Source organism: Vigna unguiculata, chromosome 3 (genome assembly GCF_004118075.2).
Source record: "Vigna unguiculata cultivar IT97K-499-35 chromosome 3, ASM411807v1, whole genome shotgun sequence".
Taxonomy (NCBI): domain Eukaryota; kingdom Viridiplantae; phylum Streptophyta; class Magnoliopsida; order Fabales; family Fabaceae; genus Vigna; species Vigna unguiculata.
The window spans coordinates 36,783,142-36,808,387 of NC_040281.1; the positions used below are offsets into that span (position 1 = coordinate 36,783,142).

General features: G+C 31.2%; 4 protein-coding genes across 6 annotated transcripts; 3 read left to right on the top strand and 1 right to left on the bottom strand.

The window, feature by feature from the left end:
* Positions 1 to 1,481: 1,481 nt before the first annotated feature.
* On the bottom strand, positions 1,482 to 6,144 carry LOC114179646 (protein INVOLVED IN DE NOVO 2-like). Its single transcript, XM_028066059.1, has 7 exons — positions 6,084 to 6,144; positions 4,622 to 5,561; positions 4,229 to 4,410; positions 3,287 to 3,376; positions 2,900 to 3,190; positions 2,165 to 2,374; positions 1,482 to 1,850 (listed from the first exon to the last, which is right to left on the bottom strand). The coding sequence occupies exons 2-7, from the start codon at positions 5,541 to 5,543 to the stop codon at positions 1,620 to 1,622; spliced, it is 1,926 nt and encodes a 641-aa protein (XP_027921860.1). The 5' UTR covers positions 5,544 to 5,561; positions 6,084 to 6,144; the 3' UTR covers positions 1,482 to 1,619.
* A 6,092-nt stretch (positions 6,145 to 12,236) lies between these two features.
* Positions 12,237 to 15,583, top strand: LOC114179404 (proline-rich receptor-like protein kinase PERK9). The gene is made up of 8 exons (XM_028065739.1): positions 12,237 to 13,155; positions 13,343 to 13,735; positions 13,834 to 13,920; positions 14,200 to 14,270; positions 14,363 to 14,439; positions 14,590 to 14,737; positions 14,935 to 15,096; positions 15,212 to 15,583. The coding sequence occupies exons 1-8, from the start codon at positions 12,600 to 12,602 to the stop codon at positions 15,365 to 15,367; spliced, it is 1,650 nt and encodes a 549-aa protein (XP_027921540.1). The 5' UTR covers positions 12,237 to 12,599; the 3' UTR covers positions 15,368 to 15,583.
* Positions 15,584 to 22,975: 7,392 nt separating this feature from the next.
* LOC114178836 lies at positions 22,976 to 25,245 on the top strand. Of its 3 annotated transcripts, none has more exons than XM_028064953.1 (2): positions 22,976 to 23,691; positions 25,161 to 25,245. In XM_028064953.1, exons 1-2 carry the CDS (start codon positions 23,305 to 23,307, stop codon positions 25,212 to 25,214), a joined length of 441 nt encoding a protein of 146 aa, XP_027920754.1. In that variant the 5' UTR covers positions 22,976 to 23,304; the 3' UTR covers positions 25,215 to 25,245. The 3 variants fall into 3 exon arrangements, with proteins under 3 accessions (XP_027920754.1, XP_027920753.1, XP_027920755.1); XM_028064952.1 differs by lacking the exon at positions 25,161 to 25,245 and adding an exon at positions 24,129 to 24,301 and having other exon boundaries at positions 22,980 to 23,691; XM_028064954.1 differs by lacking the exon at positions 25,161 to 25,245 and adding an exon at positions 24,129 to 24,195 and having other exon boundaries at positions 22,988 to 23,719.
* Positions 24,232 to 24,988, top strand: LOC114178835 (probable calcium-binding protein CML16). The gene has a single exon (XM_028064951.1). The coding sequence runs from the start codon at positions 24,340 to 24,342 to the stop codon at positions 24,820 to 24,822; it is 483 nt and encodes a 160-aa protein (XP_027920752.1). The 5' UTR covers positions 24,232 to 24,339; the 3' UTR covers positions 24,823 to 24,988.
* Position 25,246: the final 1 nt, after the last annotated feature.

Consider the following 25,246-nt stretch of genomic DNA (forward strand, 5'->3'; position numbering starts at 1 on the left):
ATTTATGGTTAAATATGTTTTTATTCTTAAATTTCACTTAAATTTTAGTGAAAATTGAAATTAATTATTTTTCGAAATTTTGACTCAATTTAGTTTCTCAACTTTAGAAATATATATATTTAGTTTTTTTAAACAATTTTTATTAAGTTTATTTAACATTTTAAATACAGTTCTTGATACTTACTTGGCTAACATTGAAGCATAAATGTATCAAACAATCTAAACAACTCAAATGTTATGATGAAACATGTTTGAAACGTCAAATAAACTTGATAAAATTTGATTAAAATAACTAAATTTATACATGTCTAAGGTTAGAGACTAAACTGAATCAAAGTTTTGAAAATGAACTAATTCTAATTTTCACCTTAGGAGACCATAACCATATTTAACCCGGAATTTTAATCTTAAATAATAAAATATTATATTATATATTTTTTAAATAGTGATTATTTAAATGTTTACACATTTATTCTGTGTACGGTAAACTTGTTTTTTTCTATTTAATTAGGAAAGTTAACAAAAGAATTCTCCAAACTTTAGAATAAATCATTTCATGAAAGATGAAATTAGGTTGGGAAGCATATTTGTATACAATGTTTTAAAGCGCAATGAACAATATAAAACGCAAAACTCTAAATAATAAAAATAAAAATAAAAAAAGCTTGTGAAGTTAGACGTTTAAGCAATAATCTCTTACATAATATTTAATATTATTCTTTGAGTGACCAACTCATTGTCTAACAAATTAGACCACAAACAATATTCATTTGAATCTAAAGTTATAACTTTCGCTTCAGAACATTTTAGGAAAACATGTAAAACATTCATCAACAAATTCAGTATGAATTTTCTATTCTACCCTACACAAGTTGCAAAAATAACTACATAGATTACAACCTAATGATTATTAGCCTTTCAAATAATGAATGCTCCATCACAATTTAACACCCATTTTTCACTTTGATCAGCTTCAACTTCTTATCACATGTTACACACCACATCTATTACTATTATACTACTACATGGATGTAATAATAAACTTTCCTGAAATCATATTAAACGTACTATCTCGTAATAAAAATATTTTAACTCACCAGACGACCTTCCACTAGATGAGCATATATCGCACTCCATCCATCGGTGTAACGGTGTTCCTCCAAATGTTAACAGATAGGTACTAATAAATGTACCTGAACTAAGAGGTACAATTAATTACTTGGACAAATCTTTGAACTTTTTTTTAAGAAATCTCTATATGTAACAATGTTTTTCATTTAAAGAGATTGATATTTAAACATTAGATAAATTCAAAGGAACACATTCAAATTTCTTCATCTGAGAAAAGAATTTGATGAATACTTCAACCGAAAATTAATACCTACGAATGTTACATATATGTATCATTTCTTGAAAGCAATTAGATTATATATGAACATGAGACCAAAATTGTGAAAAATGGAAGACCAAATTGCCATTAAAACCTTATAGAGATCAAATGTGTATATTTGTGAAAGTATTGAGACAAAGTGCGTTTGGGTCAATTTTTTTCTTTGTAAAATTCAGCTAAAGCCATATATAGTTGAAAACACATGCAATAACCTATCTGGAAACCTTCCTCATTTTCTTCCATTCCTCATTTTCCTCCATTGATTCAACAGAAGTTGTACTCCTTCTTTCAGAGTTGCTCTCCTTCCCTCTTTATAGTTCCATACTACTGTGGTTACGTATCGCCCACTAGGATTATATTCATTTATCTCTGACAATGCCTGTACCACTGCTTTATATGCCCCTTCACCCCACTCCTTTTTCAAATTTTTCAGCTTTTCATCGTCATCTTCAATAATTTCCTGAAATGAAAAATGTATAAGTTGGATTATAAAGTGCAAGTGTTCGTCCAATAAATCAAAGAATATTTATCAAGAAAAAATCACCATCCCCACCAAAACCCAACTTCCAAACACACGCTGAAGTTAATAATAATAGGCTAAATAATTTAAGATTCAGAAAGACAAACTAGTCTAATCTAGAGTATGAAGACCATCAAAATATTTATAGGCTCGTAAATAAATAATAGAGTGAACCAAGTTTGATCAGGTGTGACATGCAATGAAGCACGTCGACTCCAAGATAATTTCAGGAGATCTATATGTTTAACAGGCACCTTTTCTTTCCCTTCAACCATAATAACTTTGAATGGATGCCAATCTGGGTTCGTTAGATGCTCTTCCCACAATGAGCACAGTTCTAAAACTCTCTCTTCAACTTCCTTCCTATTATATCTTTTCTTAATTGCTTCAAAGAATGGCGTAGTGTCAAGTTCTCCCATTCTCTTCAAACGGATGTTTCCAAGAGATGATAGTTGTTTAACACCCTGCCAGCGAGACAAAATATTGTTATTAAATCTTGAGAAGCAATACCAAGAAAGCTCAAGAATTGCAAAACATTTTCACAAAAAACACCCACAATAAAAGTAATGAAACATATAAGCAGAGAATATCCACATAATAGCAGTTAGGTTTCGTCTGCATAATTAGATGAAGTAATGAATGGGAAAAGCATTAAAGTATTTATGAGTCTATTTGATGGAATAAAATGATAAGATTTTAATTTTACTCAAATCACTCAGTTACCTTGCCATGAACCATAAAAGCTAACACCACAGTTAAACAGATAGAAAAAAGTGGAATGCTCTACAAAAATATACATTTAGTGTGTATAAGAACACATGTATTTCAATTAATACGACACCTTAGACAGACAAGTAATTAATTCATAAAAACACCCCCAGCCCTAAGCCAACTGAATTAATAATGATACTGGAATGGACCGCATTGAGATGCTACATCAAATTTGTCTGAAGAATCAGTAGAAAGATATATTTGAAAAAACATCTTACATTAACCAGTGCTTGTCGGGCTTCCTGCAGCTCATCATTACTCACACGCTCTTTAATAATTAGTGCTTGATTCAACTCATCTAAATCTTCAAGTGACTGTTCCTTGTCTCTTAAATCCTTTTGTAAAGAATCTACCTTCTTCAGAACCTCTGCACCATCATCATCATTTTCCATGTACTTCAACACATTTAATGAGCCCTTTAATCGCTGAATCTCCAACTCCAGTTCTTGTTTCTTATCAAGTTGCTTTTGAAGGTGAAGGATTTTAGCATGGAGCTGTTCTTTTTGTCTCTGAATAAATAGGTATTTAAATAGCATTAATACTATCCCATGGTGCTGACACACTCATATATGTTAAGTTATTAACAAAGTTTATAGGTAACACACCCTCTGATCTTCTGCCAATTTCATAACATTTTCATCTGCTTTTTTGTGCTCCAGAGTAGCCATATGAAGAGAGCTATTTTTCATGGCATTCTGCAAGTCCAACAATAAATGCCGGCAGTGTTAAACAAAGTCTTCCACAAGTTCAATATTATTTTAGATGATTTCAAAAGCACAGAAAAAACACAGGTTATGTAAAAAAAAAATTGATTTAGACACAGTCCTTGAGGAAAATCATTAATGGGAAATAAACAAAATTAATGGAAAAACAGAAAACCCATTCCATGAATATCTATGGCGTACAACTCTAGATTGATCACTCTTATCCTCTGTCGCTTCCTTACATATCATCTCAATAATGTTTGGCCTTGGTACATGACCACTGAATGGATCTCATAATTTTAGTTATTACAAATACTTCGCAATTACCGCTAGATATCAGGATCATCAAATCTACAGTGTAATGTCATGTGTTTGTGACTTAAGAAGGCACACGATCACATCCTAGATCAAAATTACGGACACACAAATTACGAATTGCCATCAAGGATTGAATCATTAAATAGTATACTTTAAAATTAAACACACCAGCAATCCAGACATTAGCATGTTTTGGATTCAGGGCCTTTATCAGCATGAATCACATATAGAAAACAGATTCCTTATGTTCCCAGTGTTGTCAGAATTCATTATCCACAAATTCATTTGAAAACAATTTTGCAACCTATCAATTTTCAATCACTAAACCCAATAAGTAAAATCTGATAAATTATTGACCATGGTAACTACGTCCTCCTTGAAAGCTCTGAAAAATCTAAACATCAACCAGAAAAACCTATCTACCAAAAACAAATAATATTATTTCTTCAATCTTAATTTCACATGAATTTCAATCATAGTATAATATAAGAGATGTAGCAAAATAAGAAATAAAAAAAACTATACCTCCCTGATTTCTTCTTCCAGCCTTCTTCTTTCACTTTCATTATCTGCCTCACGGTTTTCTAATTCGATTTTCCGCTGCTCAAGCTCATTTTTCTGAGATTCTAGTTGCAATTTAAGCTTTTCATGATCGATTGAAATCTTTTTGAGAATATCCATTGCACTTGACTGTATTTTCTTTGTCGCTTAAGACAAGGAATCATAGCATAAAACAGTGGTGTCAGCACAGATCAGCAGCATTTTAAATAATAATCAAATGTTAAAATATAAAATTGTATTCCAGCACAATAATATTAAGAAATTAATATATCAATGGTAAATATTATGGTGCCAACCACTACAATGGTTCAAGTAGTATATGCGTATTAGGTCCTAAGGCTCAAAAAAAATATATACCAGCATTATAATCTTGAACGAGTTTATCTTTTTCCATCATCACCAAGTCTATTTTGTGTGTCGTCTCATTGCATCTCACTTCGATCTCTTTTAAGTGCTGGTTCTTGACCTGAATAATATTAGTCAAATTAGAGACAAGTTTATCCTGCCTTCGAGTTTCTTCTTCTATAAGCTCAGATATGGTTTTGACATCACCCATCGTTTGCATATGTTCTCCATAAATATTGTTCATTTTGTAGTCATCTGCTCGAGCAACCCATGCATAAAGGCCACACTTCGGCTCAGAATTAGCAAACCAATCCCGTTTGCCATGATGATCTAATTCATATGCCCTTTCAAATGCCAAAGCATTTTGTAAGCCTTGCCAGTCTTTACAAAATTCCACAAGGGCAGTTCCCGAGTGACCCCGGTGATTCCATAGACCATTGACTCGAACGGGATTGAAACCCCTGCTTCTGTACTCATCCCTCAACCTGGAACCACTTTCCCCAGTACATCGTCCATCTACTGTCCGCCTAGTTGGAATGTTAACAACAATTCCAATCCAAGGCCACACAAATTGCTCATCAGAATAAACAGAAGGATCACTTTCATCTGTCGGTTTTGAATCTTTTGCTGGAACATCAACATCCATGAGATCCTTTTCCAAATACTTCACTAAAGCCAAATGATTAGCCTTGTCTCTTGCTTTTCTCTTCTTTGAACTGCTCTGACCCACTCCAGAAGCATGTTGAAGGAGCTCCTTGTACACATAATCCTGTTTCCTCTTTCTAGGACAGTACGGACATACGAAAGTCCCATTCCCATTCCAGGTTTTCACATTCTGTACTCCATTCTTCAGTTCTTCGTAACTCTTATCTTCATACTCACTAATTTCAGATTCACTAATATCAGTATCCTCATCAGAACTGCTGTGAGACATTACAGTTCCGTTCCTCACCTGAAAAACAAATACAAATCCAGTGAATGCCGTTCATTCGCTCCGCAGACAGATTATTAAATATCACATTCAGATCTGGGACAAACACTAAACTCTAACAGAACTTTTATCACAATACATCATACTTCATGCAATCAAATCCTCCATTACTTGACAAATAAGATATTAGAAGATTCTCTGAAATATGAAACTGAAAACTTAACACTGTATAAGAGATAAATCTGAACAAACACAAACGCAACAGCTGAAAACTATCAAGTAAAAAAATAAATACAAGAAAAAAAAAAGATGCAAAAAGTATTATAGCAAACCAAACCACTAAGATTAACAAGCTGTAATAACTTTACCACACACAAAAAAAAAAAAAACGGAGCATACAATACTCATACTGAGCAGAGTGAGCAGCATCGAAACAACATTGAAGTATATAGACTACAGAAAGTTGGAATATGCATAAAATACAATGAAGAAGACAAGTATAGAGAAAACAATTGGATGAAAATGCAGAGAGAAGAAAGTGACCAGCGAAATGAAAAATGGGAAGCTCCTTGGAAGTAAGAGGTGAGGAATGAGAAATGGTAAGAAGAAGATGCGATTTGGGAGGACTTGGGGCTTTTATATTGCACCCTCAGGATAATACCTGTTACGTGCTGCTCACGCCTTAACCGTCCTTACTGCTGCCTCTTCATTTCCTCTTTAGGTTTAGGTAACCATTTTGAATCTTAAAAAGTGTAATTGTTTTTGTAAAAGAAGATTTGAATAATATGTTTACGTCAATAATAGTTGAAATTTATATGAATATATTAGAAATGTGAACTTATTTTATTAATCTGAATTTCTGAAGCTTATTTTCAGGTTAGTGAATTCGTGTTATGTTATATAAATATTTTTGTGTTAGTTTCTTAAATATTATATGGCACCTCACTTGCATTATAAATTGTACACAATTGCCCAAATAAGGTAGAAAGTATATTCAAAGTCTTGAAAAAAAAATTGCATTATTACTGTATACAATTTATTGATAAAACTGTTAATTTAATTAATAATTTGATGGTTATTTTAAGTTTCTAATTTTTTTTGTTCATATATATATATATATATATATATATATATATATATATATATATATATATATATATATATATATATATATAAAATTTTTCTTCCTTATAAAAACTCTCAGATTATTAGAAAATGACCCAGAAAAAAAAAACTGAGAGGTTTCAGTGTAATTTTTATTCCAATTAAAATATATACATATAATTTATATTTACATCACTTTGATAATATACTTTTATATTTTACATTATTCCAATTAAAATTTTGCGGTTGCATACATAGATATTTGAGCCAAATATATATTAATATTACACTTCTGTAGTTTTTTTATTATTGTAATTGCTTGAATTGAATTGAGATTTTAATAAAAGAATTAAAAAGGTAACAAAACTAAGAAAGGCGGAAGTAGAAAAAGCAAAAGCGGAAGGGTTCTTACTTAACATGTATTTGATTATTCAATGAACAATTATGATATGAATTCTCACCAAAATCATGTAGTAAATAATCTGAGGCCTCAAATAAACAAGTACATATTCCATCATTTATAAGAATTAATAATAAACAACTTAATTTTAAGTAGATCTCAGCATTAAGTTTAGCAATTTAATACTTGAAACCAAATAACTTACCTTAAATGCACATTGTACATCTAGTATTGATTTTAAACTCAAATCTAGCATGATATCATAGCCTTCTTTTTTTATGTGTACCTGTGATTTTTGTCTATAATCATACACAAAAAATTAAATTGCTTCTAACATTGCAACATTCATAAGTCCACATACATCAAACTACATTAACTTTAATGGATTATAAGTTTTGGATCGACCTTGAACACAGTCATTTGGTTGTTGTTTATTAGTAATCCATGCACCAATTTTATTTTTTTTTACTCATTTCTTCAAGATTTCTCCAACTTAAATGATCATATCTCAGATGCCATGACATTTTTCATATTTTACAATTGTTACAAAATACTTATATTGGCAAGTTTGGATGTCAATATTAAATGTGTTGCTTTTACAGGAACTTTTAATATTAGTTTCCTCTTGATATCAAACAAAATCAAATTCCCCTACATACTAGCTTTATTGAGTAACGTTACCCGAACATTATATTAGCACTCATGATTATAATAACAAGAATTAAATGTTTATTTTAGTATCTTGATTAAGGTACATGAGTTGAGTTGAAGAATTGATTTGTTGAATGTGATGAAAATGTCAATAGTAAGGTGAAGTTTGTAAGTAATTTTGTTTTCGTAGAAGGAATTGACATAATTTTTATTAGAAAAAGAAAATGGCAAGCAAACATATACTTATGTTATTAATATGAAAAATAATTTCTTATGTTCGGGTCAAGTATTGAAAAAGCATTACTCAACGAAGCTAGAGTATACAGGGGAATTTGATTTTAAATTAGTTTGATCCTAAATTGTTAAATTTTGAGAATTTGTGTTTGTTCAATAAATAAATAAATATATATATATATATATATATATATATATTGGGTTTATGTTAATTTCATAAAAAGAATATTAAAATCATAATTAGAGTTTATACTAGTTTGGAAAAAATTTAATTTTAGAGAAACATCATAATGAAAAATTAAAATTCATAAATCTAATATACATAAATCATAATAGGATATTTATTCATAAGAAATTTTGTAAGAATGAGTTCTTTAATCTCTTTGTTTCTCCATCCACTCTTTCCTAATCTATCTGGTAGCCCATTTGAATTGTACTTTCATCAATCCACAACTTAGAATAATGTAACTTCTGTTAGAATTGATGCTCCAATATTTCACAACCAAGAGGGGGGTGAATTGGTATTAACAAATTTTGTCCAGTTTTAGCACTTTTGAAATTGTTTTGGTAATAACCTTTGCTTTTGAATCAATTGAAATAGTATGGTTTGATGCTTAATGTATGGAGCATTTATACAAAAACAAGATATAGAGAGAAAGAGATAAAGCACACAGAGTTTTTATACTGGTTCGATTCTTACGAATCTACATCCAGTTCATCTAACAAACCACAACTAGATATATTCACTATATCACAAGAATTTCAAGACTTACAAATACACTTGATAAATCTAAATTCTAAGACAAAGGAACACAAAAGCAAGGCATCCACACACTTGCACAACCACACAACAGCAAGGCAAACACACACTTGCTAAGGACAGAAAAACAGAAACAAACAGTTTCAGAATTGTATCAAAACACAAAAACAAAGACTACAAAATGGATTGAGTACACATTTCCCAAGATTGAAATTTCTTCATCTTGCCAAGTCAACAATGAATGTGTTTTGATAGAAATCTTCAAGAAGACCTTCCAAGATTGCTCCAAGAATCTGTTTCGCACTTCTCTTTCTTTCTTCTAGTTTTTCAGTTCCTTCAAAAATTGCAGAAACTGTTTTTATATAACAGATGCAATCAGCCACGAACCTAGTCGACTACATTAGTTGGCTAGTCGATTATCGGGAAGTGCAGAAACTGTTTTTGTGTAACAACTGCTACAGGCACGAACTTAGTCGACTACATTAGTTGGCTAGTCAACTATATTATAACAGAGTCCAAACATCAAGTTCCAGAATATGCGTAGTTAGCTATATTAGCAACCTAGTCAACTAACGTGGGTGGCAACAGATTGATATTTTTAGGATATCACATTTATGTCAAATTAACAATGTAAATCTATTATGGGCATCATAAAAAACATAGCACATCACACATGCATACATTTAATAGTAATAACTTCTTTTTAACTCATCTTCTACTATCACTATGCAATTTAACTTATTCTTATGGAAATTCACCTTTAGACTTGATGCAAGTTCAAAGCACCTCAAAATACTCTTAATGACCACAATGTTATTGACACCTATTTTATAGAGGAATAATGACACGTCATTTGCGAAGTACAACATATTCACTTTTACCTCTTTTGTCACTTCATATTGGCTTGTCTAACAATACTTGTCAACCCTTTTGTCACTATTAAAAAACACAAAATATGTTAAAGGGTCACATTGTCTAAGTCCTCTTGATGGTGTAAATCCCTTATGATGAAAAGAAAGTGGAGAGAAAGTCATCATTCGAGCATCTTATAAGAAAAAAAATATCTATAAACATATTATCTTAAGGTTAGGCAAAGGTATCATTGGTATTGTGTCTCTCCAATGATGATTCAAGTGAGAGTCCAAGTCAAATATTAAGGATAAAGACTTATAAACTCATTATCTTGGAAGAGATTTACCGTTGAAGGGGAAATTGTTGAGAATGCAACTATGAGTCTCACATTGGACAGAGATGCAAAAGTTGAACACCTTCCTTGGATGAAAGGAGGTAGGAGAGTATTTAAACTGGGATTGACCTCGACTCTTAAACAATGTAAGACTTATTGGATGTATCGAAACAAAAAAAAATAAAAATAAAATAATATATATCTATATATATATATATATATATATATATATATATATATATATATATATATATATATATATATATATATATATATATATATATCTATATATATATATATATATATCTATATATATATATATATAGATATATATATATATATATATATATATATATATATTCCATCTTTACTTTTTTAATTAGATTTTATTGTTCATGCTTGAAATTGGTTGTCATGCTTAATAAATTTTTATCTAAAATCACTCAATGATTTTGACCTATATTAATGCAAAAAAATTATCATGTTTAATATAATAATTTTTATTTGGTTATAAGATTGATCACTATTTACCAATTTAGGATTATTACAATCCATGATTGAGAAATATTACTAGTTGAAGAACTATTACTAGCAGCCATATGATGACAAACAAATTATCCAAACACTCCAAGCTCAAGAATTCAATAGAGGTGAAAACAACAGTTGGAGAAATAATATTGATAGTACCACATGTAGGCAAAGAGGAAGAGGTAGAACAGATAAATTAATTCAAAATTATGATAAGAAAATGAACCATTAACTAAAACATGACGACAAAAAATTGAAAGAAATAAAGGAAAGAAATTTCACAAGATACATAACAAACTAAACTGTTATGTTATATTTTCATCCTAGCGTGAATTCCTAATTAACTCTGTTAATATATTTTTCAATTTAATTATATTTATGTCACTTTAGTTATAAAATAAACAGAAAATAATTGAACCGTACTAATGTCATAGTCGACACAAAAAATGCCATGAAAATGTTTTTACTCTTTTTGTTTTACTTAGTGCATTTAGAGTTCATTTTTTTTTACTTAATACATTTAGAGTTCTAATTAATCTCATCCAATGATCTTGTGATACGCTATGAATGTCTATAAACATTTACAAACTGTAAGAACTTAAGAGGCTTTCCTATTATACCGGTCCTACACCATCTGAAAAAGATTATTTTCAGAAAAGAAAAAACAAAAACATATTATTCATTGTCTATAAAGAAAACAACAATGAATAAAATCGTTTTTGAAATATACAAAGTTTAATATTATTGATTACAATTTTATGCTTGGGATTGTACAAAGTAAATTCAATTTAACTCGTGGATTTGTAAAAGAAAATACAAATTAATATTTGCATCTAATTGTAAATATTAATTAAAAAACTTATTCATATTGCTAAATTTGTGGAATAAAGAATTTGAAATTTATTTATCTATAAAAGTGTTTCAATTTTTTTTTTAAATTGAACTTTTCGTAAACTAAGGGGTGTCTGCTTAAATCCAGTGAGTTAAAATAATGATACAATTTAAATTATATAGTATATAAATTGCTTCAAGCTCACTTATGATTTTTGAGGAGTGTTATTCACCTCAGTGGCATGTACGAGGGAACTTATCTTACGTGAGAGTTACATAACACCCGATGAAGATCATAATTGAGGGTGACAAATTTCAAGAAAAAAAAAAAAAAACTAGAAGAATGGAAAACTGAAAATGAGACATTAATGAATTGATTATGAAAGAAAATATTGCACAGAAAATAGTTCTTCACCAAATGACAAAAGAGGAAACTTCGTCCATGTGATTTATTAATGCCATAGTTTCCCGGAATTTGCAGACCAGTTGGACAAAATATTCAAGTAGGTTTTCATATACAATTTTTTTTTTTTGAATACTTAATAATTTTTTTATTTAAATGGAAAATGAATTACAAAATTTTGAATTAAAATTAAAAACAAATTGCATTTTGTCTCTTTCATATATCAACTTAAATATTTTTAAAATATTTTATGATAATAATAATAATAATATTGTCATATATAATTATTCTAGGTAAAGAAGAAACTTAATTCATATTTTTTTCTTCATCATTTTAAATTGATTACATTATATCTGTTTCAATTTAGCCAACCAACATGAAGTATATATAACCTATTAAGATAATACTAAAACCTTAAACAATTTGTTTTCTACTCGAAAAAAAAAAAAACTTATTAGATATCCAAAACATTGTTGATCTAAGAAACAAAGGTGTTTAGCTTGAGCACTTTCCGTTCTAAGGTGATTTTTTGTGATGATTTTAGGTTCTGTCACAGTGGCATTGTCACATACACTATCCCTGAAGGTTAGAACTCTATATCAGCATCAAATGCTTTGCTTGTATCTGCATTTTGTTGTAACACAGTTTTATGCACAAAGGTGCAATGGGTAAACCTAGTTTATCAGTAATACAAGATCAGTGTGGAACATCATAGTTTGGCAACTGGCGGTTGAGTTGGGAGTCTTGAAACATTGGTTTCGGTTGGTGACACTGACAGTTACCACTTTCTTCATCTTAAGTTTCCTCCTTTGGCATCGCTTAAGGTCTAAACTTCATCATCTGACCCCAACATGCACATGCTGTCTAAACTTTCCCAACCCCAACCTTAGTTTCTCATTATGCGAACGTTACATGACACACCACACCTCAAACAAACACCCTAGTTCTATTTACTTCATACAATGTCAACCCCATCATCATCGTCACCGTCACCGTCACCGGCACCGGCGTCATTCACCACCGCACCGCCACCACAGTTATCTTCTCCCATAGTACCTTACAATTCAACTTCACTACCACCATTACCGTCACCATTACCATCTCAGCCCTTACCTCCGGCTTCTCTACCACCACCACCACTATCACCACAATCGTCAAGTTTGCCACCAGCGTCAATTTCTTCCCCTCCGCCACCTCCTCAGAGTTCTTCTCCTTCTCCAGCAGCATCTGCTACACCTGGTGCACGTCCTCCACCTTCTAGGACAAGTCCTTTAGATTCTCATTCTACGCCATCACACACTTCTGCATTGGCTCCACCACCTCCATCAGCAAAAGATTCTGGCCCAGGAAGCAGTGATGGTGGTACTAGTGCAGTGGCTTTTGTTGGTATAGTGACAGCAATTGTATTGTTTGGCTTCATTGGCATTACTATCTGGTGCCTGAGGAGGCAAAAGAAAAGGATTTCTAAGAGTGGTGGTTATGAGTTCCCATCCCCTCTTGGCTCAACATCTGAGTCAGGTAAAACTGTAAATACTTGCATTGTTGTTCTTCAGTGAATCAAAATTATCTACTTTTACTACTTTCTACGAATGAGTATTGTAGAGGACTTGAGGGCAATATGTAACATCCTCAAATTATCTAAAGTTATGCCTGTTGCAAACTTGAAGGCAATAATGAAAGTAATTAAATTGTATACATTGTTCAGATTTGTCCTTTCTCAAGATCCGTTCTTCAGCTCATCGTTTGCAAAGAGCTTCTGGAGCTAATACACCATCAGGAATGGGAAATTCAAGGTCATTCTTTGCGTATGAAGAACTAATGAAGGCCACAAACAATTTTTCAACTCAAAATCTTTTGGGTGAGGGAGGGTTTGGTTGTGTGTATAAAGGATCACTTCCAGATGGGAGAGAGGTAGCAGTTAAGCAACTGCAAATTGCAGGAAGTCAAGGAAAGAGAGAATTCAAAGCTGAAGTGGAAATTATTAGCCGCATACATCATCGACATTTAGTTTCCTTGGTAGGATACTGCATTTCAGAGAACAAAAGACTACTTGTCTATGACTATGTCCCCAACAGTACCCTTTATTTTCATCTTCATGGTACAGCTACTTCAGAGTGATCGATGACTGTTTTTTCATCACATTATGATTCAATTATTTAATCTGTGCTTACTGAAAGTGAATCTGATTTAATTAAGGGGAAGGTATGCCAGTGCTGGAGTGGACAAACCGTGTTAAAATTGCGGCTGGAGCAGCCAAAGGAATAGCTTATCTCCATGAAGACTGTAATTATCAATTAATATCTTTTGTTTTTGTGTTTGTTGTTGTTGTAAGCTCTTAGGAGACTTGAACTTACGTAGGAATTTGTCTGAAAAATGTGACTGTAAATTTTCTTACATGGTATGAGAGAAGGGTGCTGGAGAAATATAACTTATTCTCCTTTCTTCTTAATCAGTTAATTAGAAACAGTTATTGAAGTTAGGGACTTTTAATATGAATTGGTAGCGGTGACTTACTTTATCGAACATTGTTATTTCTGCTAATGAATGTTATATTTTGCACAGGCAATCCTAGGATTATTCACAGGGATATCAAGTCAGCAAACATTCTTTTAGACTACAATTTCGAAGCTCGAGTCTGTGCTATTATTACACTTCTCATTCTAAGATGGACATTATCTGCTACATTGATATTCTAAGCTATGTCATGTTTTTTCGTTTCACATAGGTCTCAGATTTTGGGCTAGCCAGATTAGCAGCTGATGCAAATTCACATGTAACCACACATGTGGTGGGAACTTTTGGGTTAGTAACATGTCTACTATTTTCTCTGGGTACAGATAACGGATTCATGACTCATTTCATAATATAAAATGCTCAAACAATAACACAAATATTTTACCATGAAACTAAAGATACTAACAATGATTCCTTTTTTGCTTTCCCCTCTTAAAGATATGTTGCACCTGAATATGTATCAAGTGGTAAATTTACAGAGAAGTCAGATGTATACTCCTTTGGAGTCATGCTTTTGGAGCTCATTACTGGAAGGAAACCAGTGGATGTATCTCAACCAGCAGGTGAAGAGAGTCTAGTTGAATGGGTAAGCATTACGTACAAATCTCATTTTGTGAAGTACAAAATTAAGCTTAAAATCCACATAAGCACTAGAATTTCATACTTTCATTGTGGACTCAACCATTATAGTATATATAGCAAAAGAAAAGTCAGCATTTTCACCCAAACCAATGTTGAAGATGCAAATAATTTTCATGAAGATGGTATACCATTTTTTTTCAGGCTCGACCCTTGCTGAATGATGCACTTGAGAGTGAGGAATTTGAGATTTTGAAAGATCCAAAGCTAGGAAAAAGGTACGTTGAAAGTGAAATGATTTGCATGGTTGAAGTTGCTGCTGCTTGCGTGAGACATTCATCTGCCAGAAGACCTCGTATGGGACAGGTAATTAATGAAAGGGAAGCAGAAAGTTTTTGTGTTGTGTTATTGGTTATGTACCAATTTTTGAACAAATTGTTCCTTGAATCATCATCATCATCATCATCGTCACATTTGTCAGGTTGTTAGAGCTTTTGATGGTTTAGCTACGAGTGATCTTTCAAATGGAATGAGAGTTGGGGATTCTACGCAGCAATCCGCAGAAATAAGATTATTACGTAGAATGGCATTTGGTTACAATTCAGAATTTTTGAGCCACACAAGTTTTAATGCGTAAGAGGGTATATTGTACTGTGAAATTTTATAAGTTGGTTTCAGTGTGACGCTTCTATGGTGCACATAACCCTGAACTGAAATTCACTGCATCGTGTTCTCTTGATTCTTGTAACAACCTCTTCTTATTCTTCTGTAAAGTTACCATTTGTATACTCATGTTGATGAATCAATTCATTTGGGATATGCCCTTTGAAGTAATCTCTTAATTTTCAAGGAAAACCAGAACCAAGTTATTTTGTGGGATGAAGAAAGAAGAACCTTGTTATTGATCACATTGTCATTGATCTGTTAAGCAAAGTACACATATGGGTATATTGAGATATTAAATTATACTATAACAAAATGACCATGTAGATTATGAATAGCTAAACCAAATAATAAGTCAAACTCATTATTTACTATTCAAACTTTTTTTGATAAAAAGAAAATTAAGGTTGAAATTAGGTCTGATTTTTCAAACCAGCTAGAAGGTTCAAATTTCAAAACCCAACATTAAAGATTTATGAATAACTCATCTTTTATTTATAAAATTTCAATAATGTTTCTTTTTAAAAATTTAAAATGTTATACACACTTTCAATTAATAGGAAATATCTAATACTAAAATGACTATTGAATGCTATATCGATTAAGTTAAATTATCAAAGAAAATTTTCATACAAAAAAGTAATTAAATATAAATAAGTTAGTCAAGTCAAATTTTAAGTTTCATTTATTAAGTTGAATTTTTTAGCTAGATGTGTTTAAATAAATATATCAAATTTGACGATCCAACTTTTTCAAGCCAGATCTAAATATAATTGCAAAGAGTTTGGCTCAAATAAACTTTATAGATAATTATTGAAAAGACAACAATTAATAACAAAGGTGTTAATGTTTTTCTTTTACAATTAGTTACTATATGTATTTGTTAATTTGTATTTAACAAATAATAGTGTTTTAAGTTTTTTTATTAAACATATATATAAACATTATTAAATGGAAAAAAATTATGAAAAAATTATATATATATATATATATATATATATATATATTAATATGTTAATATTTTAAATATTTTGCATTGTTATTAATCAAGGTTATTTTTTAATCTATCTTATTCAAGCTATCTTTTGAAATTCTTTTGCCAAGGGTTATTTTCCATCAACTTTTTGACTAATGTGAGGAAAAAATAATTTCCAATTAAGATTAGTAAAAGAGTCAAGATTCACTGAAAATCTATATTAAAAAAATAAATATTAACTTTAAATGAAAAAATAAATCTCAAAACATGTCTTGGGGAGCCTATGACCGTTAAACTCAACTCAAAAAACATTTCAAACTTGTTAAATAGGAGACAATGTATTAAGAGAATGGATAGTGGTGAGACAAGAGAAAGTATAAGAATTTCCAATCTTTTTATTTTAAAATTTTAAATTATCAAAATACATTTGTAAATTTTTAGAATTTCAATTTACTTATGTTTGATTAAAAAGTCGTAAAATGATATTTATTTTTGTATAGAACTTAAAATATATTATAATGATATATCTTTTGGATAATTAATTTGAAAAAATGAAACTTTAGAAATTTATGAAATTTATTTGATTATTTAAAATAGAGTAATTTTAAATTATACTTGAAAAAGTAAACATTTAAAACTTTTTACACTTTTTCTTCTCACATATCTGTCTTCATATGAACTTGATAGATGTATCATCATATTAACTAGATAGATGTATCATCAATGCAACTTTGATTGTCGTCAATTGTCGAGACATAACTTGACATTATTTTTTGAATAATGTTGGAAGATATTTTAATAATATTTCTTTTTCAATATGAAACATCTAATCTTAAAACAATTATCTGTACACTAATGTCGGTTGGTCTGAAATTTTTTCTACCAAAATAAGTAAACAAAATTAAAAAAAATAATTATGATTGAAATTAGCGGAAATAATTTTAAATAATTGCTTAGTTGATAAAATCTTTGTTGACATCAGTTACAGTAATTAAAAATCAACATTAATTAAAAATCATTACTAACTAGTGTTTCTTAATATATATTTTTAATATATATTTTAATATAGTATCATAACCTAGAAAATGATCTTAGTCGTGATATTTAAAAGATGACATTAAAATATTTTAATAACAAAATGTTAAGCTATAAATAGATATTTTATTAACAAAAATTTATTTTATAAAAATTACTATCTTTTTAGACTTTTTATCTAAACTTCCTCTTTGTCTTTTTTTTAGATTTATGTTTCCAATCTTCCTCTTTTGAAGATCAAGAATTGTAGGATTGTTTTTAGTGAAACACTCTACACATTCACCCAATTAGATCGAAGAATAAAGTAAGTTCATTTTTTGTTTTTTTTTATGTGATTTTGATCTTCGAGTTTGTATGTGCGTTATACTCTAATGCATGTGACTCAGATGTGCTCAAAGTAAATCTTTGTTGCTCTGTGATCATGGTGATATGTTTGAATTCTTAATTAGGATTTTCTTCTAGTTAAGTCATCTTGTGAGAAATAGAGCTCTAAGGAGCAACTGTGAGAAAAATGGTAGTTTAACCAATATAAGGGAGGCTAATTTTAATCTTAGCACATTTGATTTGTATGGTGTGAATTAATTGTTTGTTACTTTGTGAATTTAATGTGGAATTGGTCTATTGCATTAGTTAAACTAATTGATTTGAAAAAAAAATATAAATGAGTAAACCTATGTTTTAAATTGTTGAATTGGTCATTGTAAAATTTGGGTTGGTTATGCATAGTGGCATGTTTGGCTTCTTATGGGTTATTTTGACTAAATTTATACTGCTTTTGATTTGGATAGAAGATAAAAACACTTATTAGAGTTAAGAGAACATTCTTTTATGTAGAATGTTAGAAAAAGATTAAACAAATAATACTATTAATAAAATAATAATAATAATAAGAGCAATAATAATACTGACATGTATATGAATTAAAGAATATTAATCAGAGACTCAATAATTCTTAAAACAATAACAAATAATAGATAAAAAAAATAAAGGAAGTAAGGAGTAGAAATAGCTTAGGTTGAGGTGTAACATCCCTGGCTACCCCTCCTCGGGTCCCAAAGGCACCCCTCTGGCTCACCAGCAGATGGCTACCCCTCCTCAGGTCCCAGAGGCTGTCAGGTTACTACAGCCCGATGCACCCCAATCCCTCACCCTTTTCCGTCCATTCATACTGGGTGGGTTGTTGCCAGTGGGAATCGAACCCCCAACCTGACCTTTAACACCTCTAGCTCACCAGTAGATGCTACCAGTTGTGCTGGTGAGCCAGAGGTGTTAAAGATCAGGTTGGGGGTTTGATTCCCACTGGCAACAACCCACCCAGTATGAATGGACGGAGAAGGATGATGGGTTGGGGTGCATTGGGCTGTAGTAACCTGACAACCTCTGGGACCCGAGGAGGGGTAGCCAGTGATGTTACATGAGGCACGCTTAGCGCTATCCTTAGAGAGAAAAGGTCCTACTACACAAGGTAATATAAATACACAATACACAATCATGTGTTTCAAATCATATGCATTTCTCTCCTAAGATACAACAACTCATCAGATCGATCGAGTGCAGGGAAGGATCTCCGAACCTTATGAACACCATTACTTATTATGAACACCACTATTTAAAGAGATAGTATAGAGAAGAAAAGAAGAACACTTTTGAGAAAACTCTAGTGTTTGTTGTCTTTGTTATTGTGTCTTTCTCCATGTACCTAGATGGTATTTATAGGTAGAAAAGGGAGACACAAGAGTAAATAGTAATAAGAATATAGTTGTTAAGCATAAATGACATTAACCCATAAAATTAAAAGTTCATGAAAACTTGAGTAGCATTAGGAATTTTATTTTAATTATTTATTTTTTAAATTATATTAAAATATTTCCAACAAATTTTTGGGTCTGTGTTATGCGAACTCGCTAAGTAAGCCAACTGCTCGCTGAGCGAGTGCCATAATTAAGTTTTGTAGTGAGATAGGGGAGGCTTACTCGCTGGGTGAGCCAACCTTTCGTTGGGGAATTTATGTTTTCTTGTTCTAAATCATCTTGGAAAAATTAGGATTTTCGCTTCGTGTGTTGGACTACTAGCTAAAATTTTAACAACTGGTCATAGACATATGAATCTTTATTTCGATTGTTGGGAGTATCAATTACAGGTATGCGGTTAGAGAAATAAATTTTAGTAATAAAATTTAATTTCTTTTACTATGTATGAAAATGGGATTTGCAAGTTAGAGGTATAACATGAAGGTTAGTTTGTGTGAACAAGAACGGATGGTATGTGAATTGCGTGATGAATGTGTATGCTAGATTGAACAGATCCTAGGTTGTATGCCAAAAATCTGTTATGAAAATATGATTTAAAGGTGTTGTTATGTGAATTGTATGAAGGGAAAGCATAGAATGAGTTCCTAGTATTAATGGTTTTATAGAATTTTGATGGTTTTTGAGAGAATGAAAGTGTAACAAAGGGTGAAACGATTGGTGTATTGAATTGTATGAATTTTTGGTGCTTCTAAGGAAGAAGTGCAATGTTAGTTATTATAATGTTATGCATTGATTAAGGATATTCTTTTTGAAGTCATCCTAAACTCTACTAGAACCACAGACTCATACAGAGAATGAAATCTAGGTGGTGAGAGTTGAAGAAAATTCCTATAACTGGTTTTGGGGTTGATGACCCATTTTCTATTAAGCTATAAGTGAACTTACCCTATCATGAGGGAAAAGGAACCATGTTCCATTAATCAATTGTAACATTTCAGGATTTTATTTCATTTACATGGCAAGTATAAGACTTCTAGTCTCTGATTCAATGCATAAATTTAGCTTTGAGTCTAGAAGTAATATATTGAAAATCTTGATAATATGATGTGTTGTCATAGATACATGACTTCTTGGAATCTATATATTGTGAGCTTATAAGTATTGTGGATGTACAAAAATTATCATTAACTTATCTTTTTTTTTGTACATATATATATATATATACTAAGAATGTGGATATATTGTGTAGTGTAATCATAGTGCTCTTGTAATTTTGAAATATGTAGAAACTAACTTATTTTGAGAAACTTTACTAAAAGGACTATAATTATATCTTGGATATATTCATGTATGTATCTTGTTTGTTTAGTCAATTTTGCTTAATTTCTCCCTTTTTTGGAGTGTTACGGATCATGATTAAAATATTTGTTCTAAACAATAAAATAAAATATCTTTAAAATTAATTATTTTTATTGAAATAAGAAAAGGAAAGCATTTGAAATTTAATGCCTGAATTTCTTAGAAAATGTAAAATTTTCTATATAGACACATTATGAAAATATGATACCATGTGTGAAAGTTGGGGTGGACCTACGTTTTAAACTGATGGGATAAATTGGACCCACAAAATAAATAAACTTTTTCACAAGTCTCCATTTAATTTAATGAGTGCACTAGTATAAATATACCTATCAGTACACTTGGTCAAACTTTTCTAAACAAATTATTTTTAAAATTACTCTATCATTTATTTTGTTAAACTAGAACATACCAACATTAAAATTTTTTAAATACTAGGATTATGTCTTTGACTATTGTATTTTTATTTTTTAATGATATGCAATGAAAATTAAAAAAAAAATTAAAAAACTATGTCAAAAGTCTCATATTTAGTTGCACATTCTAAAACATTATCCATGATCCGCAGGATTGTGGGCCTAAGGGGACACTCCACTAGGTCATATACCCATCGTATTAAAATAGTCAAATCACATATTCAATAACTCTTTTATGAAATAAAAATTTTAAAATCAAACAATGGCTTTCATATTATGGATAAAAAAAATTCAAAATTATTTAAAAAGCATTGCATAACTTAATTTTAATGAATAATATTATATTTAATAGGATGTAAATATTCCTTATTAGATAACACAATTATGAAAATTTAAATTACGTGAAGTTTTATACACATGATCATTAAGAAAATATCATAAAATTTAACTGTAAAATTATTAACTTTTTATTTATTAAAGGTTATAGTAAATACAAATTAACTAAACTTTACCCAAGCATGAGCGGATTTATATGTAGATTATTGAGTTTATGGTGAGAAATAAATAAAAAAAATACCAAATTATAAACCCTAGATTAAAATAAAATATACATATGTAATTGAGAAATTAATATGGAAGCTCGTAAACAACAAATCTCAGACTCCTCAACATTTCTACCTTTTACACTCTCAAATTAAATCTATTACCTATGAGTTTAGCAAATATAATTATTCAGCAATACACGTACATGTTTTTTCTCTCTCTCAAATTTACTTTCACTCTCAACCTTCTGGATTTTATTTTTATTCGTCCAACTATAATTAAAAAGCATAAAAATAAGAATGAAAGAAAATAATTATATATATATATATATATATATATATATATATTTATATTATACATTACTAAAAAAACACACATTTCCTATTAATTATCTTTTGAAAACTTCTTTTTAGATAATATTTACAAATTTTGTTATAAATAATAAATTGTTACTTGCAAAATATTTAGTAAAAAACATTTCCACAACCAATTTTATAGAAAATATTTACAATTTTATATTTTTTAAGAAATAATTATTTGTCAATTAAAATTTTTGGAAAAAATAACAGAAAAAAAATATTTTCTTACAAAATGTTATAACAAATTTGTAAAAAAAAAAATCCATAAAATATATAAGAATTTATAGTCTTGTAATACTATATTTGAAAGTTCTATACACAAAAATAATTCCTTATTAGCATGTACAGTTTTAGGTGGTTTGGTAAAGATGCATATTTATGGTCTTTTTGTTAGTGGATCGTAATCTTGATATAGATTGTGATTATTTGTTTTGGTTAACTTGGTTGTTGAAGCCATGATGTTAAGATAATGTATCAATTCGTATAGGTTCTTTTTTATAAGGGTTAAAATACTCTCAAGTGTTTTTTTTTTTTAATTTATTGCTGATAAAAGAAATATCATATACATGTAAAGTTCTCCATATATAAAACTAAGGAAATAGAAAACAAGTAAAAAGAAGCATCATTTTGTCATTGTTAAACGCTCTGGTAGACAATTTTCTAGATATGATTATGGTTTTAAAGCCACTACTTTCACAATTTCTATTTTATACATGTTTCTACCTGTGGTCCTAAGTTTAGACTTTAAACGTTTGTAAATAATCAAGCCAAATAGTATTTACAAAATTATTGATCCATGCACAGTGCTACAGTTATAGTTTGTGCCACCAATTTTATTTTATTTTCACTTAAACTTCATGCAAATCCAATCCTAAATGGTTCTGCACTCATACATTTCTCACCACAATCGGAAAGCATAAGATACTAACCCCTAAAATTTAACCATCTCCATTGATTTTCTTCTCCTTTCCAAGATGTAGTGGAAGAAGATCGTGAAGAAGTTACTAAAATGCTTAGGATTCAAAGATGAAGTGTTTTACGAGCAGTTTTTTTATTAAATTAAACTTAAAATCCATTTTCCCACCAAGTTAATTTTTTTGTGAAAACATATCGAAGAGTAGAAAGAAAGCAACATCTTCTTCCATGGAAAGTGAACTCATGTCAATACCTTGCCAATAAATCTTGACAACATAAGCACTCAATCATTGTTGGGCACGTCACAGCTTGATGTGAATGCAAAGTAGACTTTATTTTAATACTATACATCACACACAACACAACATGATATAATCTTTATTCTGAAGCTATGGTTTGCGTTTAGGTTTCAACCAAATAATTTGAAGGCATGAGTATCCATCACTATTCACCAATATATCTTAGCTTTTCCTCATCAAATTGTGTTGCATAGGGGAGAAGGAACCTCTTCTTTAAACAGGCATGCCTCCTCCTCCTCCTCCTTCTCTTTCACAGCCATGGAAGAATGGAACACGCTCGGCGCTGATTGTGTGGTCATATCATGCTGCTGCCAGTGCTTGCTGCTGCAGATTCTCGTCTTTCTCATGCTGAAGCTTCCCTGGAAGCTCATCAGGAAAACAAGGGAATATGCTAAGAAAAAGCTTCGTCAGAGGAAGGGAAATGATGATAAGATGAAGATAGAACTGGGTTGTTATGAAGATGTTCTTGTGAGAATCCATGAACAGTCTTTTCGGGTTCAAGAGATGGCAGTGAGAGATGGTGAAGGATTCACTTCTGGTGGTTGCATGGATGAAGTTCAAAAGATGATGGAGGAGTTTTATCAGAAGGGAGAGTTTGGATTTGGAAGCTTCTGTGGTAGGGAAGAACCGTGTGATCCTAATCTTGTAAGATATATATCAAGTTATTGATTTGGTGGGTTTCTTTCACAAGAATAAATGACTTTCACCACGCATAGATTAGGTTAATTAATTTGTACAATAAATCACCTTTTTCTTTATTAAACCAATATTTTATTCTCTTTACGTAATTATTATATGCGATAATGATAATATTATTAAATTTTTCATGAAAATTTCCACATGGTGGCCAAGTGGCAATAGTCTTCACTCGTGTTCGCAATGGGTTCCACTTTTGTGGTAATTAATACAGCGAATGTTTTCCTAAATTTGAGTTAAGAAAAATCTAAGTGCGTTATCGTGTTATCGTATATATCCAAAACCTTAACTTTTCTCTTCTCACAATTTAGAAATGTGGTTACTTTCTAGATAACAATTCCAACCAGACATGCATTAAATATAGACCAATCTGTTTCCATTTGCAGAGAGTTTGCAGACAAAAAAAAAAAAATCCAACCATCACACCGTTATTTATCTCGTAACCGTTTCGCACGCGCTTTCCACCTACCTTTGAACCGTTCCAAATGCGAAACGTGATGAAAGACCGAAGCTACCATTCTTCTTCTCTCCATCCGAAGAATTGAAGAAACAAGAGCAGAACATCATCGTTATCCTCTTTCAGCGTCAAAACGTACGATGTCAGTGCAGGAAACTGACCAAATCAAACAACTCGGCGAAATATTCAAACGCTTCGACATGGACTCTGACGGCAGCCTCACGCACCTGGAGCTGGCGGCGCTCCTCCGTTCCCTCGGAGTCAAACCCACCGGCGACGAGCTCTACGCGCTGCTCTCCAACATGGACGAAAACGGCAACGGATACATCGAGTTCGACGAGCTCCTGCACGCGATCATGCCCGACCTCAACGAGCAGGTTCTCATGAACCAGGAGCAGCTACTCGATGTCTTCCGCTCCTTCGACCGCGACGGCAACGGCTACATCACGGCGTCGGAGCTCGCCGGCTCCATGTCCAAGATGGGCCATCCCCTCACCTACCACGAGCTCACCTCTATGATGACCGAGGCCGACAGCAACGGCGACGGTGTCATTAGCTTCAACGAGTTCGCCGCCCTCATGGCTAAATCCGCCGCCAAATTTCTCGGCCTCCATGGCGCCTAGAACCTCCTCTCCTCCCTCTTTTGCTTCATCTCTTTCTTTTTTGTAACTTTTTTAGGCTACGTTCGCTTTCGGTGTTAACTTCTCTGTATATAAACACTTCTGCGGACGTGAATGCAGATTGTTTTTGTTGCTTTTTAATAAGAAAAACTTACAAATTAGTCTGCAATTCTTTTGCTTTTTATTTGTCACCAATTTTCTTGCACTTTCCAACTGCGACATCGTGAAATCTGGTGATTGAGTGATGAGAAAACGTAGAAGATGAGATTATCTCAATGACTTTGTTGGTGTCTTTTGTCCCCGTTTTTCAAGCTGATATTTTTCTTTGATTTTTTCTGCAGGGGATCTTCTATACTTTCTACGTGGTAATTCGATCAATCGAGCAAACTTGGTAACTTCTAACAGTGTACAAGTGAGTTCACAAGGA